This window comes from Planococcus citri, chromosome 1, assembly GCF_950023065.1.
Source record: "Planococcus citri chromosome 1, ihPlaCitr1.1, whole genome shotgun sequence".
In the NCBI taxonomy this organism is placed as follows: domain Eukaryota; kingdom Metazoa; phylum Arthropoda; class Insecta; order Hemiptera; family Pseudococcidae; genus Planococcus; species Planococcus citri.
In genome coordinates this window covers 70,485,947-70,501,157 of record NC_088677.1, presented here as the reverse complement: position 1 = coordinate 70,501,157, position 15,211 = coordinate 70,485,947, and the positions used below count along the sequence as shown (strand labels likewise).

Below are 15,211 nucleotides of genomic sequence, written 5' to 3'. Positions count from 1 at the left end.
TAATGTACTGAGTATGTATACTGTGAACTGCGTGTACTTGCATGCATGTTTTTATTATACCTGTAAGTAATGCATACCTATGTACGTATGTACCTGTACCTGTACCTACATCTATTTCAGTCCGCAGTTAGCATTTCATATATTGATTGATAAAGGAGTAAACGAGCATGGCAGAGCAGAAAGAAATGTTTCATCATGTGATGTTTTGTATCGTGTGTGTTTTTTTTTATTTTTTATTGTTTTTACTAACGTCATTATTATGAAAAAAAAATCAATGAAATCGAGGAGTTCACAATAAATATACGTATAGGTGTGTGGAAATCCTCATCACGTTTGTAAAAAATCCCATCTTAAATGGCATCTGGTACGAGATATAATTTGCACATGCCGAATTCTTTGAAACCTGTAATTTAAACTGCACGAATTTATAGCGTTGGTAAAATGTAAACAAAATTCAGATTAAAAATAACTTTGTATGTAAGGGGGAAAAATACACGTCTTCCTCGATATGGAATTTTAGGCTTGAGATTCGACTGATTAAAAATATTTTGTACGACACCCACTCGATTAATTAATCCAAATACGTATCTAGGTAATACCAATACGTAGGACTTGGCGTAAAAAATCTAATCTCTCGAAGCTCTGAGCTTGGATTTTACTTTTTAGCATTTTCAAAAAAAGTGTTTATCGTTTATCCAATCGAAGTGGCTTTGGGCTCGATGCATATATGGTCTTGTGGGTGAGAACACAGAAATACTTTCCGATGTGATTTTTCATTTTTCAATCTTTCACTTTTTTCTAATAATGTCAAATCAAATTTAATACCCTTATTCCGCAATCACTTACTAGGGAAATATTTCAACTAGCATAACCATTTTTGAACGAAACGAAATCAAAATAGCGCCCCAAAACATCCCACTAGCCAAAATTTCAGGTGGTGAAATTCATTGTTCGATTTTTGACGAATTTTTGAAAACTCAACTTTGGGTCAAAATGAGAAAAAATCCAAATTTCAGCAAATTGACCTAGAAAGCTAAAATTGGTGTGTACTCTATTTTCGACCTCTAGTTTGTAACTCCTCCAAACTAAGAAATTCTTTCAATTTCATAATTTGAAGCTCCTGCCAACTCCGAAATTCATTTGCCCATTTTCATAATTTGGAGCCCCTGCAAACTCTGAAATTCATTTCTACTCATTTAGTTCAGAGTTCCATGCAAATTCCGAATCTCGTTTCCCAATTTCATAGTTCGAAGCTCCTGCAAACCCCGAAATCAATTTCCCGATTTTTCAATTTTGAGCTCTTGTGAACTTCGAAATTCATTTGCGAATTTCTTAATTTCGAGCTCCTGCGAACTTTGAAATTCATTTGCGAATTTCTTAATTTCGAGCACCTGCGACCTCAAAAATTCATTTGCCAATTTCGTGGTTTGAAGCTCCTGCAAACTCCAATAATCATTTTCAATCTGGACCAAGAAGTTGGTAGAAGGGTTCGGCGATTTTTTTGAAATTTTTCCTGTAGAAAGACCTTCCGAAGGGGTGACCAATGGCGCAAATCGCAGCCCTCTAGCCCATTTTTAAAGGCAGCCAGGGGGTGTCAAAGTTTTCAGTGAACCTAAAATATCATCCATTTCAGCAGTGGATTACTCGATATCAGCGATACCTAACAAAATGGAACATTTTCCCACAGTTAGGGGTTTTGAAAGGCTTTTTGGTGATATCATAAAAATCAGTGTTGCCACTTTTTTTCGTACAAAAAATCAGCTTAAAAAGTTTCGAAACGTAGTTTTCATATCGTTCCGACTCTCAAAAATTCTGAAAAAAATATATTATGGACAACTTTTTATGCTGAACAACATACGTATTAAAAAATTGGGATGGTACCATGTTGCAAAGTTGATTTTAAAAAATTTAAAGTTTGCGAAAAAATGCGATTTTTTGATTTAAAACATGAAAAAAAGTTTTGGTAGGTGAAGTTGACCCATTTTACCCGTATTTTACGTATCTGTTGAAAAAGTTGAAAAAACTCTTTCACTCGATGAAATGAACTCCTCACAAAAAAATCAAAATTCGAAAAGATTCAAAAAATGAACGAATTTTTATTTTTTGTCGTGAGTGTAATTTTTATCAACTTTTTCATGAAATTTGTCAGAAAGAGGTCAAAACAAGACAACTGAATGAATTAGAACTTTTATTGATGTTTGAAATTGAAAATTGAATTTTTTCGAATTTTGATTTTTTGTGAGGAGTTTATTTCATCGAGTGAAAAGGAGTTTTCAACTTTTTCAACAGATACGTAAAAATAGAAGTCGAATGGGTCAACTTCACCTTTCAAAACTTTTTTCAAGTTTTAAATCAAAAAATCGCATTTTTTCGCAAACTTTAAATTTTTTAAATCAACTTTGCAACATGTTACCTACCATCCCAATTTTTTAATATGTTGTTCAGCATAAGAAGTTGTCCATAATATATTTTTTCAGAATTTTTGAGAGTTGGAACGATATGAAAACTACGTTTCGAAACTTTTTGAGCTAATTTTTTGTACTCAAAAAAGTGGCAACACCAATTTTTATGATATCACCAAAAAGCCTTTCAAAACCCCTAACTATGGGGAAATGTTCAATTTTGGTAGGTATCGCGGATATCGAGTAATCCACTGCTGAAATGGATGATATTTTAGGTTCACTGAAAACTTTGACACCCCCTGGGTGCCTTTAAAGATGGGCTAGAGAGCTGCGATTTGCGCCATTGGTCATACCTTCGGAAGGTCTTTCCACAGAAAAAATTTCAAAAAAAATCGCCGAACCCCCCTACCACTTCTTGGTCCAATTGACGTGGAATGGCCCAGTTTGGAGCTGCGGCGAACTCAAAAATTCAAATGTAAATTTCGTAATTTGGAGCTCCTACAAATTCTGAAATTCATCCGCCAATTTCTTAATCAACAGCTCCTGGAAAGTGGAAACTCTTAAATTCTTTTCCATTTATTTAGTTCAGTTCAGAGCTCCTGCAAACTCTGAATTTCATTTTCCAATTTTGTAATTTTAGATCCTTGTGGATTCCATTTTTGTAGTTTGGACCAGCAGAGAACTCACCAAAATTCATTTGAAAACGTGCTTTGGCTTGTGATTTGGAGACATCAGTGTTGCCAGGTACTTGAAGAAAAAAATCCATTTATAAAGCCTAAAATTTTTAACATTAAAAATCCGAACAAAATCCGTTTTTTTTTTTTTTGGAGAAAACCAATGGAAATGCAAAAATATGGGTGAAAGTACAAAATCTTTGTGGAAAAAAATTTGAATATTGGTGTCTTAAACACATTCAACTCCAGAAAAATTGAAAAAAAAATGATTTTTTTGTGTTGCATTTTTTGAACGTTTACCAAACTCGATGAATAATCTGCAATCTCAAAATCAAATTTTCATTTCACCTCCAAATTTAAATTGATGCACGTCACTTCGACCTCCTATACAATTTGATGTTTTTGGATTTTGACAAAATTTCAAAATTCCGTACGAATACGAATTTTTCCGTACATCTGGCAACACGGAGTTTCTGCGTAATACTTTGAAATTCATTTACATTTTCTTTGAGAAATGTTCAAACCATAAAAACACACATTTCACCAGAAAAACATCGTTTTTCTACTTCTAGAAACTAGTTTTTGCTTTCACTCCACTCTAGCCTGTTTGCTTTTCATTTTCAGAATTGAAATTTGTGAAACCATGTTATTCAAATTCTAAAATTTTGAGTTGAAAAAATGACCAAATTTTTTAAAAACTTTTGTCCTTGCTTTGCACTAAGGAACTAAGTACCAGGTATGGAAATACGCCATTTTCGGTTATAGATTTCGTAATTTTGACGGTGATGTGATTTTTTCATTTCAGTTGTATAATGAAATGGAATCAAAAAAATGGTGGGAAAATGTTTATTTCGTGTATTAAAATGAATATGAAGTAAAAAAATAACGTAAATTGGCGGTATTATTAATAAATTGAGTCCTTAAAATTTTTTTTCTATAACCAAAGATGGCGTATTTCCATACCTGGTATTTAGTTCCTTACTTTGCACGGGTCAATTTCTATCTCTTTTCTGAACCCCCCAAAAAAATACATTTTTCAAACTTCATAAATTCGAAACGGAAAATGACAGTTTTTTATAAGCCCTTATGCGAATTATATCAAACTGGCAAAACTGTAATTTCATCTTTTATTTATTTCACTTTGAAAATTCGTAATTTTATTCGACAAAATTGGTATTTTTTCCCATGATCAGTAGATATTTTTAGCCCCCCTTCCTCTCCAAAAAACACCACTAGTTTTGTTACTGTCACGTTGACTAATTTTTGCGAAATTGAATAAAGAGACAAAAACGAAAATCAATTGCTTAACTCGCATTCAAGTATCCGAACCTGAAAAAAAACAGGACGAGAAAAATTCTTAAGGGGGAGATAAAATTTTAAGGGCTTCATTCGGTGCATCCGCCAAGGGCCACCAACCGACCCAGTCCACCACTACTACAGGTAGTGAAAGTAGTGAAAAAGTAATGGTTTTCAGCATTTTTGCTTAGAAAGCAGTGAAAAATGAAAAGAAGTGGAAAATTCAATTTTCCATGTTGAAAAAATACAAAAATCACTGTTAAAAATGAAAAAAGAATTCTCTATCTTTCATATGTTTGAAAAATTTTCATTCATTTTCTTCCCTCTCGTCATCCGTAAAAATTACGAAGTCCAAGCTGGAAAAAATTATACCTAATGAAAAAATCGATCGGTGGAGGGGGGGGGGTTAGAAATATTTTGGAAGGTGATGATTTTTTTTTTGAAAAATAGTGATTTTCGGCCAACAAATTCCCAGGGAATCTAACTGGTAGTGAAAGTAGTAAACAAGTAGTGATTTTAAAAATGGGTAGTGAAAGTACGTACATATTGGAAAAGTAGTGAATTTAGTCAAAAAGGTAGTGAAAAAATGAAAAAATTCAAATACGTTCCCTTTTTTCGATGTTTATTCGTTGTGTTATTTTCTTAAAACGTATGTAGTGCGTTCATTTGTATGTAGTATTGTTGTTTTTTAAAAATAATTTTGATTGAAATTAAAAAATGCTTTGTATACAAATTCTCTTCCAATTAAAATTTTTTTAAATTTTTCTTTGAGAAGTTTGACTTTGTTGATTTTGTTCTAAAAATTTGATTGAGAGAAGGTAGTGAAAAAGGTAGCGATTTTTTCAACTAAAAAAAATCCGTTGTTTTCGAGTTCAAATTACCTATAGGTACCTATGTTAAAGTTCGCAAATAATTCTTGTTGGTATAAATAAAAAATATCCGTCTGAAATGAAAATAATACCGCGTATCTAACAGGGAAGGTTTGTTGATACTTGTAGTCTAGGTACGTGATCCGATTGAAAACCGTAATTCCATCATTAAGCTAAAATAACCAGTTTAATGATGGGTATACAATATACATTACATACACTATAGGTAGTCGATGTCAATAACGTCTTTAACCCTTTGTAATCGCATCTGTGTAAGTAAATTCATCGAAGATACGATCATAGTTCTAGGTACCTTAGCCTATACCTGTATCACGTGAAGCAGGTACGAAACTCATACCATCTATGCAGAAATACATACCTATTTAGGCACCGAATTCATATGATTGTATAGAAATCAATAAGCCTAATGATACCTACCATGCCTATAAGCAGACTGCAAATAAAAAAACAATAGGTGCCTACATACATTTTATTCTGTTGCAAATTGTGTAACAAAATGGTTACATAACTCGAGCGTTGAACATTCATCGTAGGTACTAACTAACTTTGTATCGACACGAGAAAGTAGTCAAAGAGAAATGCATTTAGCGATAAAGATATGTAACTATTTCGGATGTTTCCTTAAATTCTCGATCGTTTCGCCAGATTTGAAATGTACACAGAAATACACCTGTACAAGTTAGACGTATACTTACCTACCTCAAACGTCCTCTACCTATCTATATACGTAGTAATAAAGCAAGGGTATCAAAGCAGAAAATACTTATATGCTCGAAAAAGCGACTTTTCATGCGAAATGCAATTATTACTGTATTTAGAAAGACATTTATTACAACGTACGTCTACGTATAGTAGAAAAGATATATAGATACGAGTACTTATACTCGTATGCACGATTTAACCAAATAAGCCTGCTATAATGAATGGAAAGTGCAACTGCTAGAAGCAATTTTTGTGTGATAAGTCATATCTACTAAGGTTGATCGTTGCTTGTGTCATGAAAGTGTGAATAAATCCTGTAAGACGACTTAGGTACGTACCCAGCACTAGCAGTCCTACACCTATACGTTTGTTTGATTAAAGATCGAACTCGAACTTCATTCTCATTCGGTGAAAGTTAAAATTCGAATTCAGCTCCGGATACGAATGACGTCATTACGATGAGCGAGTAAGACTTTTGTACATAGGTAGAAGGCCGTGACTTCGTTAATCGCATTATTACATTATTTTTATACATTACTGTGAATCCAGAGGTGGGATGGATAGTGGTGACTGGTGACGACAAACGAGACCTGTCTAGTCGGTCAAAGTTTCGTCTGCTATTCAATTTTCGTCTCCGCGTAGGAAAATGATGACTTAATTGAGTTACCGGTTCGTTTGCAGTTTGTGTAGCTTGAGATTTATATGACTGCTTTCTGTACTTACTTTTCTTTATGCAAACGAGATACATACGAATAATGTCTCAAATTTTTGCATAGACTAAGTGAGTATGTGTATATGAATGAATGAAACGTATTTTCTTCTTCAATTCTCCTCTTTTTGACGAGAAATAATAGTGGAAGGCAAGGAGTAGACATTCAAAATCTTCAAGTCTTGGTTAAATTGACCTTTCCTCTCCCTCCTTCCCCCTCGTCCCCAGAAAAGACTCGTTATAAATTCTTAGACTCTTAGTCAAAAGTCAGCTTATATGTACCAATGAAATACCCATCTACATTCATTTCTAAAAAATAAGTAAGTAAGCAAATCATGTGATAGGACGGTGACTCCATATTTTCTGAAGAAATTAGCACTTCTGCGTAACTACTTACACTGCTCGTTTCATTTCATTGCGATATTTACGTACTCGCGCTTATTCTCAAGTATGTACCTATTTGCATTTCTGCAAGACGGAGAAGAGGTACCTAAGATTTTGAATGATTCTTCAGTTCATAGAAGCAATAAAATATTTAGTTACCTACCTATATTTTTTAGCATATCTAATGCTTACGTAGGGTAGTGTAATGTAATATTATGCAAATGCATATTTTTTTGACGTTTATTTTTGAATGGGAGTGCCTACGTAATGAACATTTTTACGTCATTTAAAAATTTAGAGGAAATACTTCCCTAGTCCAAATTCATTGTACATATTTCGTTGTTATTTATTGTAATTTTTCTTTCCAGGAGCCCTCTTTATTTCTATTCGAACACATGCCAACATAGTCTTTTTACCGCAAAACAACTCTGCAGCTGGATGAGGCTGTTTGGCAGCAGAATGCTGAGACCAGAGGCTGACCATTCATATCTGTGAGTATTCGTTTGTGCTTGATTTTGGCGTAAAATAGTTAGGTAACTGACTGTTGGACACCTACCAATACCAATACATATATTACAGATATTGAAGTTGCAAGTCCCTGATTTTCATACCCCCTCCCCCCATCACACTGTGTTTGGATTTAGAACAATTATCAAATTTTAATCAAATTTATTACGTCATTTTAAACCTTTTGAAATAAGAAATTTTTATATATTTTTTTGGCCGCATACCTATTCGAATGTACCGATTAGTAGAATACAATAGAACCGCAGGGGGTAAAAACTGTATCTGAATGTCCGAAGCGAAATGACCGCCAATGTCCCAAAAGGTGTATCCGAATGTCCGAAGTAAAAAAAATCTTGCATGACTAGGGATTCCCAAACATATCTGGGTTTTGACGAATATGGAACCCAATGGAAAGTACAACTACATACCTTGCATGTAGCATAAAAATACCTATATAGGTGTAAGGTCGATGAAGATGGGCTCATGAAACCCCAAAATAGATTTATGAGAGGCCCCACTCCCAATCCTCGGATTATGATCGACTGTATAGCCTAAGCCTTATTGCATTTTTACTTCAGAAAAATCAGGCTAAAAACCATTGAGAAGGCACAAAAATTTACTTTTTTCCAGCTGAAAATTCTAAACCCTTAAAAGGCATATCAAGGACCCCCTCAAAACGCACAATATGCAAATTTTCCAGCCTTCCAAGTCGATTTGTGAGGTTTCTCTTCTCCGAATTGCTCTAAAAAGTTGATTTTGATTTTTTTGACCTTTATCGTCTGCTTTTGTTTCTCCCTCTCAAGAATTTGGACATATGTACCTCAATTTTTTAGCTAAAGTAATCTCCACTCATATTTTTCAAATCCAACGTAAAATCACACAAAATATGAAATTCCTCTGGCTAAAGCTGAAATGTTCTTATAGTCCAAGAAGAGGGGTATCTTTCTTGATCTTACAATTACGAGTAGATCATTTCATGACTAGGTATTAGGTATACCTTTTCTCTGATATCTAACATTTGCCTATAGGCTAGTACGATTCATTTTAATAATCTCCAAATTTTCAAAACGTAAACCTAAATGTTCTTTTCCAATTTCAAAAATCAAAACAATTTCACAGGGAAGTTTTCAAATATTTTTTCAAATTTTTGAAATTGACAAAAATTATTTAAAAATTGGCACCACTGCCTAACAAAATATTTCCCTGGTTTCAGGAATGATATCTTTCTACAATTTAGCATAATTATTAATTAATGCGAAATATTTGTCAAGAAAAATTTGTTGAACTAGGTGCATTATATTCAACAGATGTACATAGACCTACTTTAGAAACCCCTGTAAGCGCAAAAAATCCAGACGGACATTCAGATACACTTTTTGGGACATTCGCGGTCATATTGCAACGGACATTCAGATACAGTTTTTACCCCCCCCCCCCCCCCCATGGTTCTACATAACCACTAATTGGTACATTCGAATATGCACCGCATTTATTTATTTTTTTGTCTAGCTTTTATGGCAATATTTCGACATTTTTGAACTTTAATTTGGGTGCACTGCTTCGTGCCCTCGCATCCCCCCCCCACAAAAAAGTCCTGCATATATTGAAATAGGTACATATGTACCTTTACCTACCTTCCTTATGTGTTCAAAATTATCTTTGAGTACGATTTTAAAAATTTACCTATCAATACAGAACAAAATTTTTTAAATCCTAAAAATTCTCAACGCTTTTTCCTAAAACTATCCAAAAGTATCGCTTTTGCCAGGTATTGCCAGAAAGTCTCGTTTTTTCTACAAAAATTATGAAAAATACGATTTTTCTGCCAATAATTTCCAAGAAATAAAATGTCGGTCGTGCTATTTGCCAAAAATTGTCAAAAATTCTTGCTGTATTAGAAAACTGGCTTAGGAATGTCGTTTTTTTGCAGAGACTAATTCTCCCTTAAAATTAACCAGAATTATTCTTTTTCAAAAAAGTCCTGTTTCTTGCTAAAATTGGCCAACGTCTTGCTTTTTTCCAAAAATTGACAAATTTCTCACTTTCTTGCAACGTTACTGCAAAATTTTCCCCTTTTCCTAAATATTTCAAAAAAGAGTCTCTCTTTTCTCCTTTGAAAAAAAATTCAAAAGCTAACCTGTTTGCCTGAAATTGTCAAAAAAATCTTTCCTCTGGTTAAAATTGTCGAAGTCTTGCTTTTTTTGTCAGAAATTCTCGTTTGTTCAAAAGTGACAACATTTTTTTAATTTTCATCAAAACGGCTAGAAATTGTCCCCTTTATGTAGAAAATTCCAAAAAATCTCACTCTTTTCCAAAAATTGTTAAAGTTTAGTACTTTTGACGAGAGCTGGGAAAAATGAGTGTAAAGTCTTCTCTTGAAGGGAATTTTCGAATCATGGATATTTTTATTGCTAAAGTCAATTTGAAGTTTGAAATTTCCTAATAAAAAGAGAAGTCTTACAAAACGTCAGAGAGTTTGTTGTTTTTGAGTATGACGGAATTTTAATACTTCGAAAGGTTTTTCCAAGTTTTTGAAAGTCTGTCATAATCTTGAGAATTCATTACAATTTTTCGTCCAGTCAGACCAAATTATTGTAAAGTTTAAACGCTCTCTAAGATTCAAATTTTTTAAAAAAAGTTTTCAAGTCTAATATAATATTGAAATTTTGAAAATGTCACTTTCTAAAAAAGTGTGAAAATGTTTGATTTTCTCGCGAAATTTGTAAAATCTAGTTTGGTAGGTCGAATAGCACTTTTTCGAAAACCCCAAAAATCAAGACCCAATTTTGAGCTAAAAATTCTTCGAAAATTCCCAAAAAACATTATCGTGAAAATATTTGTTTTTTTTTGCATTAACCTATTTTGATAGGTTGAATTTACACTTTTTCAAAAACCTTGAAAATCATGACCCAATTTTAAGCTCAAAATTAATCAAGAAAGTTCAAAAAACATTATTGTAAAAATACCTATTTGATTTCTTCGCAGAATTTCAACTTATTTTGATAGGTCGCATTACACTTTTTCGAAAACCCCAAAAATCATGACCCAATTTTGGTCTCAAAATTCTTCAAAAATGTCCAAAAAACATCATGGCGGAAATATTTGATTTTTTCGCAAAATTTTAACCTATTTTTTTTGTAAGTCGAATTGCACTTTTTTGAAAACCTTGAGAATCATGGCCCAATTTCGAGCTCAAAATTCTTCAAAAATGCTCAAAAAACATTAGCTTGAAAATATTTGATTTTTTTGCGAAATTTTAACCTAGGTATTTTGATAGGTCGTATTACACTTTTTCAGAAATTTTCAAAATCATCCAGTTTTGGGTTTAAAATTCTTCAAGAATGCTCAAAAAATATTTTCGTGTAAATACTTCGGGTTTTTCGCAAAATTTCAAACCATTTTGAGAGGTTACAACATCCCTTTTGAATAATTCTACGACAGTTCGTTTTGGCTAAGTGGGTTAATGGAACGAACTCGTTTATGTTGTTGATATGATTTTTTTTTTTTCGTCGCTGACGTGACTCCTGGGAAACCATTTTTGTGTTGAATTTACCCAAAAATCACACTCAAGAGGCACTAACGCCCCATTTTGCTATTGAAAAGCTATAAAGTAAACACATATTTGGAATAGGGATAGTGGCCTGAACTATCCTTGTAAAAAATTTCGCGTCTGAGCCATTTTGATAATTGAGTGTTTTCAGCCCCCTTCCCTCCCCCTACTGAGTAATTGCGAAAATCAAAAATACGTATTTTCTGGAATTTTAGCCCTATATCTACCAAAGTAGGGTGTTTAAGGGTCATGAAAGTCATGAATTTTAATTGATGGTCATGAAAAAGTCATGAATTTTGCTAGAAACACACTTTAAAATTTTTTAAAAAGCCTATAAAATGAGAAAAAAATTGAAAAATTAAAAATTTGTTCAAAAAATTAGAAAAATTGGAAAAAATGAAATATCTACTGCCTACAAATTTTAAAAAAATGTCTTCGCAGTTTCTAGTTATTAAATTTTTTGGGGGGGGGGGCAGGAGAGGGTATTTTCACGCGGTTAAAAATATAAATGAAAAATAGGTCATACAAAAGTCATGATTTTTTGTCTGGGAGTTTTGTTGGACACCCTGCAAAAGCAAACTGCATTTTTTGGGTCGTAAAAAAGGAAGCAAACTTGACACTTTTTACTCAATTGAACTGTAGACTGTATAATGAATTTTGAACTTTTTTAATACCTAGGCCAAATAATCTAATCAAACTACTAACAAATTACAATCAGTATCATACCCTTGAGAAAAACCCCCACGATAAGATTAAATGTAGCATGTAGTAGTTAGTTAGATGGTACATAGATAGGTACATTACATGCTCGTACATGTGAATAAAATTGGCGCGTTATTGAAATTAATAAATAGTGGGTCACAACGGCGCGGCGGCGCGGCACAAAAAATAATAAAACCGATGTTTGGAATTGAATAATCTCTCTTGTACATCAACAAGTTTTCCGATTACCCTGGATAACAACACTTTCATTAATCTGTTTGACATTGTTCAATGATGCTTCGCTAGGTTACTTCATACGTCAGTGTTCTCTTTCTTATATTATTCACGTCGGGTTGTTGGATACTGCGTATCATTGTGATGTCACGTAGTATAGGACCAGATTACCTATGCATAAAATAAATATGCTTTACATATACGTCTACTTATTCCCGACGAAGACCTTAGGTTTATCCGCTAAATTACCGTAATGGTGAGTCACTTTTTCCGGTGACAGACCTTTAAATTCATTTTTAAGAAAAACTATACTTAATCTATACCGGCTGCTCATTAAAATTTCTGCAATTGAACAGTGTTGGAACGAAAGATCATTTTCACCTAAAACGTAACCAACTATGTTTCTAGAAAATAAATTACCTACCTGAATTTTAAAATTCAAATGAATTGAAACAATTGATTATCTTTTTCATCATATGGGTTCCTGTTTAAATAGACGTAAGATGATTTTCTGGCACAATGACATTATTCACCAACGTCATAGTACATATTATAGCCTATACCTACGTAGGTAGATACCTAATCGTAATGTTAACGTTCAGTAGTTTTCGGTTTAAATTTTCAGATGAGGATGTGGCGTAATTATCATGACGTACCCATGTACATACGTAACTAAGATCAACATTCCAATCAAGTTCTGATGATGTTAACTGACAGAAGGGTTTGTTCTATTTAATGACAATCATTGTACCTAATTACCTAATTTACTTACCTTTCCTGCATTTTGCTGATGAAGTCGTCAATGTTTCGCTTATAGTGCCAAAATTAGCAGAAAATCTCTACTTCTGTCAAAATTTTCAGAAATTCATAAATTTTTGCCATACACTGGAGAAAATTAAAAAAATTCTCGTATTTTTTCCTTAGTCAAAAAATGCTAAAAAGTCTCGCTGTTTCGATATGAAATTGGGAAAAAGTATATTTTTTTGCCAGTTATTTCTAAAAAATTGTCAAAGTCCTGTTTTTTTTTCAAAGATTGACAAGAATTGCCGAGGATTGTCGTTTTTTTGCAGAACTTTGTCAAAAATTCACAAAAACTGTCGCTTTCTGGGGAAATTGCTGAAAAAATTTATTATTTTTCAAAAATTTCAAAGAATCTCCCTTTTTTAAAAAAATTGTCTGAAAGTTCAGCTTTTGGATGAGAATTGCCAAAAAAACGTTTCCTTTTGTTAAAATTGCCAAAGTCTTGCTTTTTGGTAAAAGTTCTCGCTTTTTCAAAAATGACAAAAATGTTCGATTTTTACCAAAATGGCTAAAAATTGTGGTCTTCTTTCAAAAAATTCTAAAAAGTCCCACTCTTTTCCAAAATTGTTCAAAGTCTTGTTTTTTTTTTTAAAAAAAGCTGCAAAAATATACCTACTACATTATGTACCTACTTTTTGGCCCTTAATTACCTAACGAAAAGTTTATGTTTTTTGTTTAAATTGTCACGGTCTTGTTTTTTTACCAAAAATTGGCAAAATTCTCACTTTTTCAAAAATTTAGTAAAAGGAGGAGTCCCAATAAGGCCTTTTTTGGCCCCTGACAGTTATCGACTAGACTACTCTTAAAATGTTGTAATAAATATCCCAAATACAAATCGGTGGTTGGTTAACCCAAAATGACCATTTTTTGGGCTCCAGGGGTTCCCAAAGTTGTGATTACAAAAAGAATTTTAGGAACCACTGAGTATTATTTTCAAAATCTTTTTTAGCGTAGAATATCTGTTTCAACTCGATAAACGCTATGCGAGGTGATTTGATTTTCCTATTTTCGACCCTCGAGGGGCAGAAATTGGGGATTTTGATTTTTGGAAAATTTTGGAACCACCATTTTGAACCTACCCCTTTGAGCCCCGCTAAAAAGCTGTTTACGGTTTATTAGTATCTGAAAGACCTTCATCCTACCAAATTTTGAGCTCAACAGAAATTTTCCGCTAGTACTCAAAAATCCACTTTTCTATTTTTTCGCAATTTCCAAATTTTGGGACCCCCTGGAAAACTAGAAACCTACGATTTGCGCCAAACATAACATTTTGAGGTATATATTCAATTATCTTGAAAACGTTTAATTAGATAAGCTTCCTGTACATTCGTAATTTTGAACCCTTTTTGTAGAGCCCCCCACTTTAGGCACCCCTAAAAAAGGTATTTAAGCACATTTTTTCAAATAAATTGAAGAATTTACATTTGAACCACACTGGCAAGTGCTCGATGATTTTTCATTTGATTTTTCCTCTAACTTTCAAAATTAAGCTTTTTTGAGCCAAATTCTGAGATTTTACTCGAGTTTTTGAAAATAATACTCAGTGGTTCCTAAAATTCTTTTTGTAATCACAACTTTGGGAACACCTGGAGCCCAAAAAAATTGTCATTTTGGGTTAATCAACCACCGATTCGTGTATTGGATATTTATTACAACATTTTAAGAGTGGTCTAGTCGATAACTGTCGGGGGGCCAAAAAATGGCCTTATCGGGACTCCTCCTTTTTACTTTTTTAGAAACAATCTTCAAAATGTCCCGCATTTTATGTACGAAGTTGTCTAAAATTCTCGTTTTTTCAATAAAGTAAGTTAGCATAATACATTTTTTTTTACCAATGATTGCCATGAAGTTCCACCCCCAGCTAAAATTGTCAAAGTCTTTTTTGCCAAAAATTGACAAAAACTTAAGCTTTTGATCAAAGTTGCAAAAATGTTTCACAATTTTCAAAAATTCTAAAAATTTCCCTTTTTAAAAAAAAATCTTCAGAAGTTTAGCTTTTTTGTTGGAGATTGTCAAAAAATCCTTTCCTTTTGCTAAATTGTTAAAATGTCTTGCTTTTTGTTGAAAATTTTCAGCTTTTGAAAAATGGTAAAAATTTTTGCTTTTCAGCAGCATGAGCAATTTTCCAAAATTCCAGTTTTTTTGTCAGAAATTGCCAAAAAGCCTTTCCTCTGGTTAAAATTGTCAAAATCTAGAATTTTACCTAGAATTCTCAAAAATAGTCACATTTTCAGGAATGAACAAAGCCTTTTAGAAAAATGGCCAATGTTTTGGAGAATATTCCAAAAGTCTCACATTTTTTCAAGAATTGTCATGGTCTGTTTTTTTTGACAAAAATTGCCAAAAAATAGGAAACCATT

The 15,211-nt window shown here is 32.9% G+C and overlaps 1 protein-coding gene across 10 annotated transcripts in view; it reads left to right on the top strand.

Moving 5' to 3' along the window:
- Positions 1 to 12,771, top strand: part of LOC135844575 (uncharacterized) — a 427,884-nt gene extending 415,113 nt beyond the window's left edge. For 9 of the 10 annotated variants that reach the window (XR_010558642.1, XR_010558652.1, XR_010558634.1 and 6 more), the window contains 2 exons: positions 7,426 to 7,548; positions 12,676 to 12,771. Coding sequence is in view for 2 of the 10 variants with exons in the window: in XM_065362918.1 (XP_065218990.1) it covers positions 7,426 to 7,548; positions 12,676 to 12,679 (127 nt within the window). In the remaining 8 variants the exon portion in view is untranslated. Of the gene's footprint in view, positions 1 to 7,425; positions 7,549 to 12,655 lie in introns of all 10 variants that reach the window. The other variant, XM_065362842.1, reaches the window with a different exon arrangement.
- Positions 12,772 to 15,211: the final 2,440 nt, after the last annotated feature.